Here is a 21,258-nt window from a genome sequence, read left to right on the forward strand (position 1 = left end):
AGGTGGGAGCAGGCACTGCTGGTGACCACATGAGGCTCCAGTATTTGGGAAAGTGGCTGGGTGTCCCTGGAGCTCCCTTCCTAGCCAGCGCTCACAGACTTCATTCTCATACAGCCTGAGCGGCTCACACACACATTCTTGGTTTACAGCATTTTGTACTATCTTGCAAATAGTTGTCAAATAAATCTCTTACAATTTACTGAACCCATGACTCTTCGCCTAGCTCATTACAGTAAATCACTGACGTCAACAAATCTCTATAAGTGTAGTCACCCACCTTGGAAAGTTCTTCATTGTAACAATCTCTTGGACCCCATCAGGTTTTTTATTCCTGTTGACATTGACAGTCAATGACTGGTCATTTAAACGATTCGCTAGGTTCCATGACCTTAAGAAATTCTCTCCATCACAGAAAGCTAAACAGTAGCGAAGATCGAAACATATTCCTATAACATTAAAATAGATACGGCACATTAATGGATCTTATGATCTAATTTATTTAAAAACACAATCTCTTAGAGCCGGTTCACACTGGGGCGACTCGTCAGGCGGCTCAGCCGCCTGACTAGTCGTGTCCCATTCTATGCAATAGAACCGTTCTAATAGGAGCAACGCAAGTCGCTCCGACTTAGAAAAAGGTTCTTGTACGACTTCGGGGGCGGCTCAGGGCGACTTGCATTGACTTCTATACAGAGGTCATTTTGCAGGTCGCCTCTGAAGTCATCTTCAGGACGCCTTGCGGAGTCGCCCCCAAAGTCGTACCGCCTAAGTGTGAACCGGCTCTAAATGATATCCTATTGTAATTTGATACAAATACAAACCAAAATTGCTACTGCATAGTCCAAACAATCCTTGCATTATCAGGACTATATTCTAGAGCTGCCACTTTTTAATATACAATGCTTAGAAAGTGGTACACTTCCTTGTTCTATGTTCCCCCTCACTGCTTCTAAAACCTAGTGAGAGTTAAAACACGGCAACTGGCTAGCTTCACATATTACATGCAAAGCCTACTAGGAATAGTCAGTAATCATTTTATCAGTTAGAATATTTAACAGTATTGCTGCCTAAAAAAGTAGGCATGGTCAGGATTTTTTTTTTGCAAAAAAATGCCCTGACTGTGCCCTATGCATGCATAGGGTGTTACTGACAGGGCCATCTTAATAGCATCTTGGGCCCCTGGGCAAAGTAATGCACTGGGGCCCCTACCAGCTTGCCCCAATTCACACACCTACTTTCAAGAAATAATGTATAAATAGTTGATAGAATTAAACATATATTCATTAGTACTTTCAATAAATCTATTTTACAAAAGGAAAACATTCCATAGATCAAAGACTAGTTAACACAAAGGACACAGTACAGGGGGGGGATGCAGAAGGACATAGTACAGGGGGGGTCAGGAGGACACAATACTGGTATCAGGAGGGCACAGTATAGGTTACAGGACACAACCATATTGGGACAGTTTAATAAAAAGCATGACTGTCCCAGCAAATTCAGGACAGTTGGCAAATATGATGTAATGCAAGATTATTGTGGGGCCCCCATGTACCTTGGGCCCATGGGCAGTGCCCAGGAGTGCCCTTGCATTAAAATGGCCCTGGTTACTGGTCCCATTTATTCCTATTGTTGGAGCCACACTCATAGTAGCCCCATGCAATGGGGTAAAGCCCCTAATTATTTATGGTGATTTTCAAACATGGTATATGCTAAGGGCCTTCAGTGGTAAAAAAAAAAATGCATTAATTATACTTTATTTGGGTTTAGAGAGCTCCACTAACCTCCTGTAGGCACAGAAGATAACTTAACCATGTGTTTATGATCCTCAGTTTCCAAATTCCACACCACTATCTCTGTGGTGTTTGTGTTAGGTAGGCAAGAAAAAGCAACCACATGAGATCCTTGACAGTTTACAGCAAACTTGGTCATGAAGTCATTGCCACAGCCTTTCACAGTGCGAATATATGCAAACGTATTCACACTGAATAGCTCGATGTGCACCATGTCATGTGATTTCAGGGATGGATACCTGTAACAAATTTCAGAATGAGGTTTTAAATAAAAAAGTAATAAGGACAACTGATAGGCATTTCAGTTACAAATAAAAAATAACTTGTGTATACAAGTGTTTTTTTTCTGTTGTTCTTTGCTAAAAGAGCAGATGAATGGTGGAAGGATTACTTCAACGATTTCATACACAAATTTCTCCACTGAGTATTGGGCATTCCATGGTAATAGTTGGTGCATGTTCTTTCTAATGAAAGAGAGTTGTACAAGCAAGCGCCTTCACATTATATACAAAAGGGAAGGACAATGATCTAGTAACCTCTGGTGCTGGCCTCTCCCAGTGGAAAACAGTAGTGATAAATCTCAGCAATTCCATTGTCCCATTGGGAAGGGTTAGGCACAAGATATCTGCAACTGTTAGGGAAGGTCTACATATATACAAACATTCCCAATCTGACTGTTTTGGGACAGACATCATTCTTCTGTCATTAGTCCCTTAAACGCATTGAGAGTGACGTAGACGTAGGTTTATAAAATGCAGATGGGATAATACAAGTACTTGATAGGATACTGTGTACAAAGTTATAGAATTTGTCCATGTTACTGTTATTCCGCATACACACGATCGGACATTCTGACAACAAATGTTTTTTTCCGACGGGTGTTGGCTCAAACTTGTCTTGCATACACATGGTCACACAAATGTTGTCAGAAATTCCGATTGTCAAGAACACGGTGACATACAACACGTACGACAGCACTAGAAAATGGAAGTTCAATACCAGCCGTGTTAATAGAAGTTTGGTGAGAGACAATTTGCGCTTTTCAGCCTCATACTTTTCAGTCCGTTACAGCGTGACAAATGTGCTATCTCCATTATGAATGCTAGTTTTACCAGACCCAGGACTTTCGTTTCGTACTTGATTCAGAGCATGCGTGGAATTTTGTGCGTCGGCATTGTCCACACACAATCGGAATTTACGAGAACGGATTTTGTTGTCGGAAAATTTGAGAACCAGCTCTCAAATTGTTGTTGTTGGAAATTCCGACAACAAATGTCCGATGGGGCCTACACACGGTCGGAATTCCTGACCAAAAGCTCCCATTGAACATTTGTTGGCGGAAATTCCGAGTGTGTGTACGCTGCATTACTGTTGTACATGTTTCATGAAAGCATGAAATGCAAAATTATTATATTTAGTTGAGTATACTGATATAGGTAAAAAATTAAAATACGTACTTCAAGTATATGGGCATGTTCATTAGCCAATTTGACAATAGGTATTTGTAGACTACTTAGTGTCTGCTAACAGTGAACTCATGCATAGGTATCAAATGGCTCAAATGTCTGATCAATACCCTTAAGAACATTTTGAGGGTCCATGCACTCTATAATTGTGAAGTGGAAGGAAAATGATAAATGGTTTTCAAAATATTTTACAAATAAATATGTGAAAAGTTTGGCGTGCATTTGTATTCAGCCCCCAGAGTCAACACTCTGTAGAACCATCTTTCACTGCAATTACAGCTGCAAGTCTTTTTGGGGATGTCTCTACCAGCTTTGCACATCTAGAGAGAGACATTTTTTGCCCATTCTTCTTTGTAAAATAGCTCAAGCTCTGTCAGATTGGATGGAGAGCATCTGTGAAAAGCAATTTTCAAGTCTTGCCACAGATTTAGGTCTGGACTTTGACTTGGCAATTTTGGATATGCTTTGACCTAAACCTTTCCATTGTAGCTCTGGCTGTAGGTTTAGGGTCGTTGTCCTGCTGGAAGGCGAACCTCTGCCCCAATCTCAAGTCTGCAGACTAACAGGTTTTCTTCTAAGATTGCCCTGTATTTGGCTCTATCCATCTTCAATCAGCTCTGACCAGCTTCCCTGTCCCTGGTGAAGAAAAGCATCCCCACAACATGATGCTGCCACCACCATGTTTCACGGTGTCATGGTGTGTTCAGGGTGATGTGCAGTGTTAGTTTTCCACCACACATTTTGCTTTTAGGCTAAATTTTTAATTTTGGTCTCATCTGACCAGAGCACCTTCTTCCACATGTTTACCGTGTCCCCCACATGGCTTATCGCAAACTGCAAACAGGACTTCTTATGGCTTTCTTTCAACAATTGCTTTCTTCTTGCCACTCTTCCATAAATGCCAAATTTGTGGAGTGTACGACTGATAGTCGTCTTGTGGACAGATTCTCACACCTGAGCTGTAGATCTCTGCAGTTCCTCCAGAGTTGCCATGGGCCGCTTGGCTGCTTCTCTGATTAATGCTCTCCTTGCCCGGATGATGGATTGAACAGTGCTCCATGAGATGTTCAAAGCTTGGGATATTTTTGTATAACCTAACCCTGCTTTAAAGAGGAAGTAAACCCTCTCTAAAAAAAAAAACATGCAAGACAAAGGCATAATGTATGAATTACTTACTTGAGATCGAAGCCCCTGCTCAATGCTCAATGCGCCTGCGCCCAATGTCTATGGCGCATGCGCCGTAGACATCAGTGCCTGTCTTTTCTGCAAATATCTCCTAAACCTTTTAGGTTTGGGAGATATTTGTTGCACCTACAGGTAAGCCTTAATCTAGGCTTACCTGTAGGTTAAAGTGGGTTAAAGGGGTTTACAACCACTTTAAACTTCTCCACAACTTTATCCCTGACCTGTCTGGCCTTCGTTATGCTGTTTGTTCACTAAGGCTCTCTAACAAACCTCTGAGGGTTTCACAGAACAGCTGTATTTATACTGAGATTAAATTACACAGAGGTAAACTCAATTTACTAGTTAGGTGACTTCTGAAGGAAATTGGTTCTACTAGATTTTAGTTAGGGGTATCAGTGCGCACTCGAAATTGGGTTAACATGCACGCACTTTGACCACGCGGTCTCTAAAAAGAGAGGCGAAGGACTAACGGGGCTGGTTGAGCGGGCTAGATCCTCTCACTCCCTTATAGGGAGTCCCTCTGCCCCGTTGGGCTTCAAAGCGGAGCAGGTAGGGCGGGCTGTGTGGGAGGACCCCCTCACACACCCACCATTGCCACCCGGGGCATGGAGAAAGGTGGCAGGTTGCCTCTGGGGGAGGCCTGCCTACTCCCAACTCCTGCAGTCCGGCTCATCTCTCGAGTACACGCACAAAATACACTTTTCACATATTTATTTGTAAAAAAAAAAAAAAACATTTATCATTTTCCTTCTACTTCACAATTATGTGCCACTTTGTGTTGGTTTACCACATAAAATCCATTTATGTTTTTGGTTGTAACATGATGAAATGTGGAAAATTTCAAGGGGTATGAATACTTTTTCAAGGCACTGTATAATATCAAAGACAATTTTTTTTATTTTGAAATAAATTTTTCTTGTTTATTCTGTAGTAAACTTACTGGTAGGTGTATCATGTAACAGTGTATGTTTTAAAATGTTACGTAATACTGCAAAGAGAACTGACTTGCAGTAATCCCGAACAAACAAATAAAAACAAGCTGCAATTGTTAGGATACTGTGAAAGTGGTAAGTGAGGATTTCTGATCAGTTCTGTTGGTTCTTACATAAGCTCATATGGTATAATTTATCTTCAGACAGTAATGTTAGTAGGTCTCATTGGTCACTGTATACCTGCAGATGACTATGAAATACTCCTTGGTTACAGCCACACCCTGAACTGAAGCTACTGGGTCTTGAGCAGTGAGTTTGGCAACAACAGCCCCTCGTCTGGCACTCAGCACCATGGCTTCCTTCCCACTCCTGTCACAAAAAAAGGAAAAACAAAGAATAACGTCTCCATTGCACATTCCTCTCCTCATAGTCATGTTGAACTGTGACCCTCAGAAAACCATGCAGTGCCTGGGAAATAAGTACTTTCTTTGTATTGGGCTTATCTTTTACATTTGCCAGTTCCATTTTTCCAACAAAAACAAGCCTTAGTATGAAGATTTTGAGTTACCGCAGAGGTACTTACCATAATATATTATATACTCATATGAAGACCTAAATGGTCATTTTTATTACCCCCAAGTAGCAGAACTGTTTGGGTTCTATGGGGTTGATTTACTGAAGACAAATAGACTACTCACTTTGCAATGGATTTTCCCCAGAGCTTAGTGAATGAGGTGAATCTCTGCTGACTTCCATCAGCCAATCATGTGCATGCATGTGATTGGGTATGTTTTGTAAAGTGAAATTTCACCATATTCACTAAGCTTTGGGGTCAATTCCCCAGAAAAGTGAAGGGCCTCTACAGGGGTCAAGTTCTGGGGAAAAAAGTGTGGGAACTCCCACCCAATATCCACTCCCCCGCCAAAAAAAAAAAATCATACGCTCATATGCATAATTACTAAACCGCATGTTTTTTTTCTAAATCCCGCGATAACTCGCGGCAGACCGCCACAATGTCTACTGGGAACAATGACAAAAGCTCCCAGGAGACATTACGTCATCCAGGAAGTGACGGAATACCCGCACACTACCTGATGAATCCATATACAGGAAGCGGCCAGTAACATAAAGGATTACTAAGGTTCGCCTGCCCCTGACAGTGACTCGAGCTGGGCATCGCCGCTTAGTGAAGGATTGGCTCGGGCGGCTCTCGGCTGCTCTAGTCCTGCAAAGGGAACTGCGTTCCTGCTGTGAAAAAAGTGCAGGAACTCCGTTCCCGCAGGACTTGAGCCCCTGGCCTATATGCCTTTAGTAAATCAACCTCTATGCCTCTTCCAACATTAGGTACAAATAACTGAGGGGATTCAGAGGGGTTAGTTAACTAAAGGCAAATAATTTGTTCATGCCGCTTGGGAATTTTGGAACTCTCTACTGCAGTTGCTCTCAGACTGCATGTTAGACACCACTTGAAGATGTATTACAGAGATAAGTACAGATGGAAGTTGTGGATCCGGCATCCGTAGGTTGCAGGACTTTGCAGGTATTTGCTGACAGCTGTACTGCATATCCCAATGAAAGCACATGATGTACAGTATAGACAGTGTATCCACAGGCTACTTTACTGCACTTTGGCATTCCTGCAGTTGTTTATTGCATTATTTCTCAAATTTATTGCAGTATTTGCTATTTACCCTGGGTGTAGGTCTCTTTAAAGAAACATTGTCTTATGTTTTATGCATGTTTTTTACCTATAAAAATCTCTCTTGTGGAGGCACCCAAAAGCCTCCACAAGGGCACCACCATCTTGGATGTGATATCAGCAGGCTTAGCAGACTCACTCAAGTGACATTCTATAGTATTCCCCTTCGCTCCTCCCCCGGCAGCCACATAAAAGGTTAGGTAGCGAGGTAAAGAGAGGGACAGAGGAGCTGGGCCAGCAAAGTAAATATAATATAACATGCTTATATATTATGGTTGGTATACAAAAATACAAATTATTCTATAATTGAGATACAAGCAAAAGAGTTTAACCACTTGCCCCCCGAGGACATCATATGACGTCCTCAACTTTGTGCGGTGATGTCTGAATGATGCCTGCAGCTACAGGCATCATTCCGATATCACCGTCTTCAGCCGGCGAATCTGTGCACGATAAGAATGATCAAAGCAGCAGTTCCGCCACTTGATCGTTCTTATAGGCAGTTGGAGGGGACTCCTCCCCCCTCCCGCCGCCATTCGGTGCTTCTCCGGCCTCTCCCGTGCCATCGGGGGCCTGAAGAACAAATTGGCCGGCGCTGGCTGGGAAGCATAGAGATGACTGGTGACCATCTGGTCACCAGTCATCTCTATGCTTCCCAGCCAGCGCCGGTCATCTCTATGACCGTCGTAGGCCTGGGCACAACGTTATGACGTCACGCCCGTGTACCCGGAAGTAAACAAAGCCACAATCGCGGCTGTCGGCATGAGATCGGTGATTTTTTTTCACAATCTCATGCTTGTAAGCCTGGAGGAGAGATGTGGGGTCTTATTGACCCTGCATCTCCCCATAAAGAGGACCTGTCACAGTGATTCCTATTACAAGGGATGTTTACATTCCTTGTAATAGGAATAAAAGTGATAAAAAAAAGTGTAAAAAAAAAAAAAATGAAGTAAAATAAGAATGAATTTTTTATTTTATTTTTTAAACTCCCCTGTCCCCGGTAGCTCGCGCTCAGAAGCGAACATGCATGCAAGTCCCGCCCACATATGTAAACGCCGTTCAAACCCCACATGTGAGGTATTGTCTCGTGCGTTAGAGCGAGTTCAACAATTCTAGTACTAGACCTCCTCTGTAACCATAAACTGGTAACCTGTAAAAAAATTAAAGCGTCGCCTATGGAAATTTTTAAGTACCGAAGTTTGGCGCCATTCCATGAGTGTGTGCAATTTTAAAGCGTGATACTCGGCGTAACATCATCTTTCACATTATACAAAAAAATTGGGCTAAATTTACTGTTTTGTTATTTTTTAATTCATGAAACCGTTCTTTTTTCCTAAAAAAGGCGTTTGAAAAATTATTGCGCAAATACCGTGCAAGAAAAAAAGTTGCAATGGGTGTCTGCTAAAAAAATATATATATAATGTTTGGGGGTTCTAATTAATTGTTTGTTGCTGCCCCTGCAAATTCCAAGATCCCCCTCCCACTACAATGCAGTTGTGTTTAAATACCACCTAAGGAAAGCTCTGTCTCAAAAAATTTCAAAAATTTAATTTAAATACTGTGTTGCATGACGGAGTAATTTTAAAAAAATGGCCAGGACTGGAAGGGGTTTTAGTGTCCGAACTTGGGGTGATGAAATAAAAAAAAAAATTCATGTCAAAGTGACGTTAAAAGGACTCTCTCCCTGTTGTACAATGTTTGTTTATTATACTATGACAGTGTCCAACTTCCCATGCTCTTTTATTTTAATAGCTTGCTTATTAGCCTTGCAAATGGCAATAATTTCAAATCAAGATTCGCCCCCCTTCCCAAACTTCAATAGGGTTTGCATTTAAGTTCAAGAATCGATTTCAAGCAGGATTCAACTAATCCCTTATGAATCAAACCTGTGCAGATTCGCTCACACCTACTGACCAGATTTAATTATTTTCATCTTTAGTGCAGGTTGGTAAAAACGGACAGCTGTTGCCCCATTCCACTGTTGTCTACAGCTTTACCAAAATGTTCAAAATCTGAAGTTAAACTATAGTACTCTGGGAATGTTAATCTATTACAAGTACACATTAGAAAAATTATACAAACATTTTCTGAAAATCAAGAAAATTACATTTTGGAACCACAATATATAGAATAACATTGGGTAAAGTGTGCATTTATGGTTAATGTTCTTTCTGACCAACAGTGTACATTACTGTGTTTTTCACATTCTAACTTCTATGTTGCTGAAATGACAGCTTCAGCTTTTGTCAGTGTAAGCACTCTGCTCTTACCTGTAGGCGAACACAATGTAGTCTTTTACTGAATTTTTGGAGACCAGTATGGAGAGATTTTTATGAACAGAAGTCTCATCGGCAGGAATGTCCACTTGACAGATCAGCTTGCAGGAGTCTGCCAAATCAAATACCTAAAATATACAGAGCTGTATATTAATATAAGTACATGCTCAAGTTTGGAAGCAGTTTTCTTAAAGCTGTTTTCGCCAAAGATATCATTCATTTAAAGAGTATACTATATAAACTCTACCAATGCATTTCTCTTATTTATAGGTAGATTCAGGTAGACTGGATTAAATTTAGGGCGGCGTAGCCTAGCCTGTTTAGGCTACACCGCCGTAAATTAGCTAGGCTAGTAGTGATTTTCAATCTACTTACCTGCTAATCTACGGCGGCGTAGCCTCAAACGAGCGGGCGTAAGGGCGCCTAATTCAAATTGGTTGGAGGGGGGCGTGTTGTATGGAAATGAGGCTTGACCTCACGTTTTTTGAAATTTTTTGCTACTGCGCATGTGCCGGGCGCCTACATTTCCCAGTGCGCATTGTGGCTAAGGACGCCGTACGGGCCTATTGATTTCGACGTGGACGTAAATCCCGATTCGCGGACGACTTACGCAAACGACGTAAAAAATTCGAATTTCGCGGCGGGAACGGCGGCCATACTTAACATTACTATTCCACTAGAGCATAGCTCTAACTTTAGGCGGCCTATCTCTTACGTAAACGGCGTAAAAGTACTGCGTCGGCCTGGCGTTCGTTCGTGAATCGGCGTATCCCCTCATTTACATAATCTACGCCGGCCGCAATGGAAGCGCCATCTAGCGGCCATCAGCAACATTGCAATCTAAGATAGGATGGCGCAAGCCGACGTATCTTAGATATGTTTAAGTGTATCTCTGTTAGAGAATACACTTAAACATAGGTCGGTGCAGATTCAGAGTTAGGTCGGCTTATCTGTAGATAAGCCGGCCTAACTCTTTCTGAATCTACCTATATGTGTTTTATTATATCTGCTTGACAGGTGCAAAAAAAGGTAGCTATTCATCCAGCAAGAAATCTTATGATCTGAAGTTGTCTCTGGACTGTTATTAGGTTGTATTGTTCCTGGCTTTCTCCATAGACTACAGAGCACCTCCCCACCTCCAACCGTTATCAAGGAAAAAAAAGGAAGCCCTATGGCTCCATGCACACTGGCCTTATCCTATGTGTCCATGCACATTAGGATGTTAAGAGGCATATTTTGAGTTTAACGTTTAGAAGCAGAAAAAAAAAACTTCTGGTTCCCGTTTCTGATTGGAGCTTGGAGGAAGAAAAAATGTAAAACTCTCCTAAACTCATCTTAAGTTTGTACAAAAAATGCTCTATATGAGCGTTTTTTACTCCAGAGACGTTTTTTTTAAGCCCAGTGTGCATGGAGCCTAATGCAACAAACTTTACATTTATCAAAGATAATAATCCTTTTACAATAATTGACAGCTAACCTTAACCAGTTGGCTTCCATCAAAAAATGCCAGAAGGAGCTGCCCATCCATGGCAGTAGTGAGAATTGGAGCATCTAAACAATCATGCTGCACAAACACCAATTTTTGATGGCACATGTCCCATACTTGGAAGCCATGGTCCTCAGTAATTGCAACAATTTTATTCTGCATCCCCACAGTGATAGAGTCAATTTTCTTTCCAACTCCATGGAGAGTGAATACTGCTTTGCCAGTCTCCAAATCCCAGACTTTTAAAGTGCCATCTCTGGATGCTGTGACTGCCTGGAGACCAGTCTGAGTTTTTGCAACGGCGGTGATGCTGCTTGTGTGGCCTGTGCAAAAATAAAATGACCAAACATTAAAGTTGACCAGAAAAACCGACTATAGTATTCACAATAAGACAATATAAAAAATCTAAAATATATCAAGTGTGAGCAATACACAATAAAATAATACAGAAAGCAGCTATCACCAGCAATTGCATAGACCAACCTGCGCTAAATGCATTAGAAACTATACAGTTGTGCTCATAAGTTTACATACCCTGGCAGAATTTATGATTTCTTGGCCATTTTTCAAAGAATATGAATGATAACACAAAAACATTTATTTTACTCATTGTTAGTGTTTGGCTGAAGCCATTTATTAACAATCAAAGGTGTTTACTCTTTTTAAATCATAATGACAACATAAACTACCCAAATTACCTTGATCAAAAGTTTACATACCCAGGTGATTTTGGCCAGATAACATTCACACAAGTTGACACAAAGGGGTTTGAATGGCTATTGAAGGTAACTATCCTCACCTGTGAGCTGTTTGCTTGTAATTAGTGTGTGTGTATAAAAGGTCAATGAGTTACTGGACTACTGACAGACCCTTGCATCTTCCATCCAGTGCTGCTCTGATGTTTCTGGATTCTGGGTCACGGGGAAAGCAAAAGAATTGTCAAAGGATCTGTGGGAAAAGGTAGTTGAACTGTATAAAACAGGAAAGGGATATAAAAAGATATCCAAGGAATTGAGAATGCCAATCAGCAGTGTTCAAACTCTAATCAAGAAGTGGAAAATGAGGGGTTCTGTTTAAACCCAACCTCGGCAGTGTTGCCAACCGCCAGTATTTTTACTGGCAGCCAGTAAAAAATGGTCACTTTTCTCCTGCTAGTAAATGCCAGTAGGAGGAAAGATTGCCATTAAAAAATATGGATGTGACACTCAGCTCGGAACTGTGCATGGGCAGCTTGGGTCCGGAGCCGGCTGAGACCAACCAGGTACCTGCTACAGTGTGTTTGGGCGGTGCTGGTGGGGGGACGGATCTGGTGGAGGCGGCTTCTGAGCGTGTTGTGTGATGTCATGGTGCAAGGGAGCCGAGCAGAGCGGCCAGAGCCTTGTGTGTGGGTCTGCAGGATGGGAGTAAGGCAAAATAAAAAATATGCTTTTTGCCTTAATATCTACCTTAAATCACATTGTTACTTGCATATTGTACTTATTTGTAGCATACATACTGGAATTTGCACTTAAAACTGTAATTTTGTAACTTTTGGAACTGTCAGTAAAATTTTAGCTGTGCCAGTAAATTTTGGGTGTTGTGTCAGTAAATTTCAAACAGGTAGGTTGGCAACACTGAACCACGGTCAGGTAGACCCACTAAAATTCAGCCACAACTGCCTGGAAAATTCTTTGGGATGCAAAGAAAACCCCACAAATAACTTCAGGTGAAATACAGGACTCTCTGAAAACATGTGGTGTGGCTGTTTCAAGATGCACAATAAGGAGGCACTTGAAGAAAGGTGGGCTTCATGGTCGAGTCGCCAGAAGAAAGCCATTACTACGCAAATACCACAAAGTATCCTGCTTACAATACGCCAAACAGCACAGAGACAAGCCTCAAACCTTCTGGGACAAGGCCTATGATGAAAGGTACACCATTCCTACTGTGAAACACAGAGGTGGATCTCTGATGTTTTGGGGATGTATGAGCTACAAAGGCACAATTTGGTCAAAATTTATGGCAAGATGAATACAGAACGTAAAAATACTGGAGGAACATTTGCATTCATCAGCCAGGAAGCTGCGCATTGGGACGTACTTGGGTACCTGGACATTCCAACATGACAATGATCAAAAACACAAGGCCAATGCGACCTGTCATTGGCTACAGCAGAATAAAGTAAAGGTTCTGGAGTGGCCATCTCAGTCTCCTGACCGCAATATCACCCAAAAATTTAACTTCTGCTTTTTGGAACCCTCCTCCCCTCAGTGTCACCGTTGGCACCTTTCAGGGGGAGGAGGGAGCAGATACCTGTGTAATACAGGTATTTGCTCCCACTTCCAGGCATAGATCACAGCGGTGACCTATGCCACGTCCAGTGCCTACTCTGTCCCCCCGCTGTCTTCTGGGAGACACACAGGTCACAGAAGACAGCAGGGACCAGTGGAATCGCGCAGCGCTACTCGCGCATGCGCAGTATGGAACTAGGAAATGAAGCCGCAAGGCTTCACTTCCTGATTCACTTACCAAAGATGGCGGTGGCAGTACCCAAAAGCCGAGGGACAAATCGGCTCTGGTTGGGCGCCAGGACAGGTAAGTGTCTATATATTAAGTCACTTATATTGCAGTATTTGTAGCTGCTGACATTTAATTTTTTTTTTTCAGTGGAGCTCCGCTTTAAGAACTGGGGTATGTAAACTTTTGATCACGGTCATTTGGCTAGTTTCTGTTGTCATTATGAGTAAACACAGTTGATTGATAATAAATGGCTTCAGCCAAACACTTATGCCGCATACACACAATCATTTTTCGGCATGTAGAAAAAACGACATTTGTCCAACTTGATCATTAAAACGACGTTGCCAACACACCATCGTTTAAAAAAAATGCTCTAGCAAAGCGCGGTGACGTACAACAAGTACGACGGCACTATAAAGGGGAAGTTCCATGCGGATGACGCCACCCTTGGCAAGGCTGCTTTAGCTGATTCCGTGTTAGTAAAAGACGATTCACGCTTTTCTGTCTGTTACAGCGTGATGAATGTGCTTACTCCATTACGAACGTTAGTTTTACCAGAACGAGCTCTCCCGTCTCATAACTTGCTTCTGAGCATGCGCAGATTTTTAACGTCGTTTTAGCCCACACACAATCATTTTTTACAACCCGAAAAACGTCATTGTTTAAAACGTCGTTAAAAAATGCAGCATGTTTGGAAAATTTGTTTTCGTTTTTTAGAACCCGAAAAATGATGTGAAGCCCACACACAATCATTTTAAATGACATTTTTTAAAAACAACGTTTTTTTCATGCCGAAAAATGATCGTGTGTACGCTGCATAACAATGAGTGAAAGAAATTTTTTTGTGTTATCTTTCATATTCTCTGAAGAATGGCCAAGAAATCATAAATTCTGCCAGGGTATGTAAACTTATGAGCACAACTGTATATAAACCCTAAACAGTGCAGTGTTACCATATAATACAAATCAATGGTAACACATCAATATATCCCAATCTTCTATATAAGTGTATAATATTAGTCCATACTCATGCAAAAATTGTGATCAATAATGTGATAAATCATTATTTACCACAATTTTTGCATGAGTATGGACTAATATTATACACTTATATTGAATATTGGGATATGTTGATTTATATACATATTACTATTTATTACTATTGCTTTGCATTATATGGTAGCGCTGCACTGTTTAGGGGTTATACAGTATATAATGACCAGAAAAATTATTTTGTAGGCATGTTAAGTAATGGCTAAGTGTAATGCCGCGTACATACGATTGGTTCGTCTGATGAAAACAGTCTGATGGACCGTTTTCATCAGACGAACCGATCGTGTGTGGGCCCCATCGAATTTTTATCCATCGGTAAAAACTAGGAACTTGTTTTAAAATTATCTGATGGTTAAAAAACCGATAGAAAAAAACGATCGTCTGTGGGCACGTCCATCGGTTAAAAATCCACGCATGCTCAGAATCAAGTCGACGCATGCTTGGAAGCATTAAACTTAATTTTTCTCAGCGCGTTCTGACACAATCGGTTTTTTAACTGATGGTGTGTAGGCAAGACTGATGAAAGTCAGCTTCATCAGGTATCTGATGAAAAAATCCATCAGACCGTTTTCATCGGATGAACCGATCGTGTGTACAGGGCATAATACTTAAAACACAGAGATCACCTTACTACCTCTGATAGTGCCTTCATTTGCTATTGTCATCAGAAGGACAGCATCATCCTTGTTCGAGCATTATTTATAGTCATCATCCATTTCCTAGACTAATATGGAGGCTTGAGCTGAATGTACACTGTGTTTTTTGTGTGTAACTGAACGATAAAAAAGCATGCAGGAATCTCCCTCACTGTGGTATTGTATTCTGACAGCCGGGACCCCTCCACTGTCAGAATACACAGATCAGTGCTGCAGGGCTAATTAAATGCAAGTTTTCTGGCAGGCTTCTGTCGAACCAGGAGGGCTACAAACAGATGAGAATTTTCAATCAATGTGAACCCAGCTTTACAATTGCAAAATCATATAAATGTTGGTGCTTGTGCAGTTCACAAAAGTGATACAGATCAGCACACAATTGCTGCAGACTCACAGTTTAGTTACAAAGTTGGTAGTCTGAATAGGTACTGGGGAGGGAGGACAGTTCAGAGTCCAGGGTTACCCCTATGGACGGACTTATAGTTGCGCCATTGATCTTGACAGAGAAGTCAGGGGAAGGACGTGGCAGAGGAAATATTATGAGCTCGGGTTTGGATAGATTGAGTTTGAAGAAGTGGTGTGACATCCAGTTGGAGGGGGAGAGAGATTGATTTGGGTGTCATCGGGCATAGAAATGGTATTGGAAGCCATGGGAGGCTATCAGCTGACCCAGGGAATAGGTGTAGATCATGAATAGGAGAGGTTTAAGGACAGAACATTGGGGGACCTCAACGGTAAGAGGAGTAGGAGAGGAGGAAGTGGAGTTGTAAGTGACACTGAAGGCGCGATGAGATAGATAAATTCAAACCAATGGAGAGTCACGGAAACCATAGAAATTTTCTGAGGAGGAGTCAGTGGTCAACTGTATCAAAGGCATCAGAGAGGTCTAAACCCATTTTACTTGAGATAAAACTGGTGTTGCGTGCCTAGAGCAAAAACATGTACGAGTTGCCAAAAACATTTGTATATGTTTATGGGCACATCTTTCTCACGAGATCTTTCATTGGTTAGATCCACTAATAGACGCTACATACTGTATCTAGAGTTATGGTAATGTACATAGATGTTCGATAATGACCAGATCTTCTGGTCTAATATCTATGGGATACCGTCAAACTTCCCTCTATGGAAGATTAAATGGTCAGAGAACCTGTTTTTTTTTTTTTTGGTTCTTGGATTTGAGTGCAGTTTATTTCAAGGTAGCATCTAGAAAAGTTCTATGAACATGCATTATAAACATATGTAAATGTACCTGTGATGTATTTGACAAATATCTGCGTGATGTGAGGAAAACCATGTTTTGTAATTTTAAAAGCATATGACTATACCATATAGGAAATTCATTAAAATCCATAGCAAAATGCATGCAGACACATTGGAGAAAAACATACCAGCTATTGTGTCACAGGGAATACCTCCTGGTGGCAGAAGACAGGTGAAGGAAGGCAGAAATGTGTCTATTGAGGACTGTTGGCATTGAGATAGCAAAGATTGCAGTAAATGATATTTTCTGGGATCACCTAAGATCAAGAAATAGAATAGCATTGTTATGTGGTGTGACTTCAGGCACTGTTCCAGTACTGTGCTGAGGCATGTAACCAGTAGCTAGTACACAACTATAAATTTCAGCAAACAGCAGTAAGCCCTACTAACGAGAACCTGGACTTGTAGTTCTATGACTACTAGTATACAGGCTACCAAAGACGTCCCTAACTACATGCAATAGTAAACGAGGGCTATCAATACAACATAGTCTCCAAACTGACCATTACTTATGTATTACAAATTATTTTAGCATTTGTTTGCAACTCGAAAATCATGACTTACTAAAATGTATAAAATAAAAAATATTTCTTAAAAATGTTCAACAACCAAACAATTGATATTGTTAGAACAATCATATTCTGACATTCTCTTTCTTGGGTCCGACCTGAATTTGTCTCTGACCTTAAGAATCATTTTACTATAGGTCCAATTCTTAAGCCCTGTACACACGCTCAGTTTTCTCGGCAGTAAAAAGTCAGCTGAGAAAACCGAGGGGAATGCCAAGAACCCGGTAGGAAAACTGCCATGAAGCTTTGGCCGGGAATCTCGCCTTTGTGTATGCTCCATCGGCACTGCCTCCCAGGAAAGTAGTAGATCTGTCAAAAAAAAAAAAAAACGCCAGGAATCCCAACGAGAAAATAGAGAGCAGGTTCTCTATTTTCCGGATGGGATTACCGGCTGTTTTCCTGATGGGAAAACTGCGAGGAAGCATACACACACATCCGGTTTTCCCAGCCAAAAGCTCTCCTGGCAGTTTTCCTGCCAGGAAAACCGGTCGTGTGTACGAGGCTTCAGAGTTCTCATGCTGAACCAGGGACTGCCAGGCCTCAACTCCACAGACTGACTCCAGTGTTGGGCAACCCAGAGTTCCAGACAGGTCCTAAGGATTGACACTTACAGACTAATGCCGCGTACACACGATCGGAATTTCCGTCAAGAAAGGTTTGGTGTGAGCCTTTGGTCGAAATTCCGACCGTGTGTAGGCCCCCTCGGACATTTTCTGTCGGAATTTCCGACAGCAAAAATTTGAAAGCTGGTTCCTAAATTTTCCGATGGGAAAAGTTCTATATGCAATTCCGAAGCACAAAAATCCTATGCATGCTCAGAATCATTGAACTTTTCTCGGCTTGTCGTAGTGTCGTACGTAACCATGTTCTTGACATTCGGAATTTCCGGCAACATTTGTGTGACCGTGTGTATGCAACACAAGTTTGAGCCAACATTCCGTCGGAAAAAAAACGCGGTTTTCTTGTCGGAAATTCCGATCGTGTGTATGCGCCATTAGAGTCTGAGAGAGTCTTATGCCTCGTACACACGATCGGTTTTCCCGGCGGTCAAAAGTCCACTGGGAAAACCGTGGGGAAAACGAGAACCTACTCGGTTGCTTTTCCCCGTGTACACACGGCCGGTTTTCCCAACAAGAAAACTGCCATGACAGCTTTGGTCGGGAAAACCGGCCGTGTATATGCTCCACTGCAGTGTTTCCCATAGGGAAACTGCCAAGCAAAAAAATGCAGAGAATCGCGGCGGGAAAAAAGAGAACAAGTTCTCATTTTTTGCTTGCAGTTTTCCTGTGGGTGTAAACGGCTATCGAGCATACACAAGGCCGGGTTTCGAGATACGACGGCTTCTGGCTTCGATCCGACAGGTGTACGGCTTCGTACGCCTTCGGATCGTAGGTGCAATACTTTGGCGCCCGCTGGGTGGAGTTTGCGTCATTTTCCGCGTTGGGTATGCTAATTAGCTTTTTCCATCGATCCACGAACGTACGCGCGGCCGTCGCATTCTCTTACGTCGTCGCTAGTCGGCTTTTCCCGGCGTATAGTTAAAGCTGCTATTTTGTGGCGTATAGATAGACTTGCAATGTTAAAGTATGGCCGTCGTTCCCGCGTCGAATTGGTTCGTGCGACGTCATTTCGCGCAAAGCACGGCGGGAAAATTCAAAACGGAGCATGCGCAGTTTATTCGGCGCGGGGACGCGCTTCATTTAAATGAATCACGCCCCCAACTCGCCCAATTTCAAATACGCCGCCAGAAAAACACTACGCCGCCGTAACTTACGGCGCAAATTTGCTGTGGATTCGAAATTCAGCCAGGTAAGATACGGCGGCGTAGCGTATCACTGATACGTGGCGCAAGTGCAAATGTTTGTGAATCTGGCCCTATGTGTTTACTATCCTGTCCTTTTAAAAAAAAATCTTTCAAGTTTTCAATATTTAGTGATGTTTAAATTAATGAAAACTGAGTTGTTTTTTTTTGGAAAGCCCCATTTGGAGCACTGTGATATACTGTATATATAAAGGGGAGTTTCCAGGAAGTAGATACAGAATTGTGCCACATGACGTCACACACACAGGAGCTGTTGTTGACTATTAGGCAAGTATTCCTATGTTCTAATTGTTTAAATGCAGCTGTCCATAGCTTCTTGGGTGTGTATCTGAATCCTTGTGACAGATGTATCTCTGTCCTATTTTATAAGAGATAAGAGCCGGCAACTCCAAAGCCTTTAATGCAAAAATGTAATGGCTACATATGAGCATTAAAAAGCAAACAGCTGACGTGTTTCGCCATGAGTCTTAGTCATAGCAAATTTACAATGAAATAATAAAAACATTTAGAGAGAAACAGATACAAAACTCCACCCTCTTCTGAGGCACAAAGCGTGTACCCTATGTATGAGTGTGATAGTGCAATCAGCATAGTGCTTCTTAGGCCCTGGGATTACTTCCATACATAGGGTACACTCCTGAGAGATAATGAGGTAATTAGCCCTCTTTGTGCCTCAGAAGAAGCACTATGCTGTTAAGCAACCATGTTGATTGCAGTGTCAATTTACATTACTCCTTTAGGACCCAGTGTTTTCCCTTCTCTCCTCCCTCCTGATATCACACTCATGCATAGGGTACACTCCTGAGAAATAATGAGGTAATTAGCCCTCTTTGTGCCTCAGAAGAGGTTAGCGTTTTGTATCTGTTTCTCTATAAATATGAAAGCTGGTTTCTTGTGAAAAAAAAATATGAAAGCTGGAGATGCCACTGAGGTCCACTCATGATTTTTTCTATAAGTGGAAGCACTTCTGCTCTGCACTTGTCTGACGAATTCTTCTCTGTTTTTTCACAGGTATGTTTCAGCTGTCTGAGATCCACCCAGAATTGAAAACTGATGTGTTTACTCTAGTTTAAATGACTATGGTATGTTTCAGCTGTCTGAGATCCACCCAGAATTGAAAACTGATGTGTTTTCTCTAGTTTAAATGACTATGGTATGTTTCAGCTGTCTGAGATCCACCCAGAATTTGAAACATCGCTGTCTGTTTTGTTTATGTCTATTTGATAATACTGGCATGTTGTTTTTGCTTAACCCTCTGTAGATCTGTCCACCTTACAATGTTTTATTATCTCCTCTGACTTACCCAAAATCACGGCCCATTAATTTTATTGCCCTCTTGCTGATCTGTTTTTGAACAAAGAATTTTGCCCTGTTGATCAGCATACCTTTAATACCTCCTGATTAGCTAATTGAAATGCACCCACCCCCTATCTCTGTCAGTATAAATGTAAGCATCCTTTTGGGGGGAAGCATTAGCAGGGGTCTACCACTGCTTTTGACAGCTGTGTCTTCTATCCTTAAACTGTCTTCCCTTCACCCCTCTTCGCCACCCCACACCTTGTATATATCACCCTCACTTCTGTCCTCTTCTTATTACTGCACTCACCAACTCACCAAATGCTAATTCTAAAACCAAATGCCCAATGCTCCAAATCGCTGGGGCATGTCCCCTCATATAAATCGCATTCCCACATTACCTCCCTCACCCTTCTACTTCTCCTATCCTCTGGCGATGTCTCCCCAAACCCTGGCCCTCCATCTAACTGTGCTCAACGCACCCATTACCCTACACCCTCTGCATGCAGTCGCAATCCACACAATCTAGTTCCCATTTCCCTTCTTCCCAAGACCAGACTCCCTTTCTCTTGCGCCCTTTGGAATGCTCGCTCCGTCTGTAACAAACTCACCCCCCTCCATGATCTCTTTATCGCTAACTCATTTAATCTACTCGCCATTACTGAAACCTGGCTTCATGAATCCAACACCGCGTCTTCTGCTGCTCTATCCCACGGTGGTCTTCTTTGGACTCACTCCCCCAGACCCAGTGGGCGCAAAGGAGGGGGTGTTGGAATCCTATTGGCCCCACATAGCACCTTTCAGGTGCTTCATCCACCTCCCTCTATGTCACTCTCCTCATTTGAGGCGCATTGCATTCGTCTCTTCTCCCCAATTTCTCTAAGGATAGCTGTCATCTACCGCCCCCCCCGTCCATTATCCTCCTTTCTTGATGACTTCTCTGCCTGGCTACCCTACTTTCTCTCTTCTGAAATCCCCACAATTATTCTTGGCGACTTCAACATCCCTACTAATGCTAACACTCCTGCAACTTCCAAACTTCTCAGTCTAACCTCCTCTTTTGACCTGAAGCAATGGATACATGCTCCTACTCACTCTGAAGGCAATACTCTTGACCTTGTCTTTTCCCACCTATGCACTCTATGCAACCTCTCCAATTATCCTTACCCCCTCTCTGATCACTACCTTATTAATTTTACTCTCTCACTCTCCTCCACATCCTCTCCCCCCAAATGCCTAACAGTTACTCGTAAAAACCTTGACCAT

The 21,258-nt window shown here is 42.1% G+C and overlaps 1 protein-coding gene across 1 annotated transcript in view; it reads right to left on the reverse strand.

The window, feature by feature from the left end:
- The window catches only part of LOC120921252, a 140,758-nt gene that overhangs the window by 31,083 nt on the left and 88,417 nt on the right, over positions 1-21,258 (reverse strand). Inside the window, exons 18-23 of the mRNA XM_040333973.1 lie at positions 16,434-16,562; positions 10,829-11,160; positions 9,346-9,479; positions 5,617-5,745; positions 1,785-2,032; positions 278-446 (exon numbers count right to left, since the gene is read on the reverse strand). Coding sequence (XP_040189907.1) covers positions 278-446; positions 1,785-2,032; positions 5,617-5,745; positions 9,346-9,479; positions 10,829-11,160; positions 16,434-16,562 — 1,141 coding nt within the window. The remainder of the gene's footprint in view (positions 1-277; positions 447-1,784; positions 2,033-5,616; positions 5,746-9,345; positions 9,480-10,828; positions 11,161-16,433; positions 16,563-21,258) is intronic.

Source organism: Rana temporaria, chromosome 1 (assembly GCF_905171775.1).
Source record: "Rana temporaria chromosome 1, aRanTem1.1, whole genome shotgun sequence".
Taxonomy (NCBI): domain Eukaryota; kingdom Metazoa; phylum Chordata; class Amphibia; order Anura; family Ranidae; genus Rana; species Rana temporaria.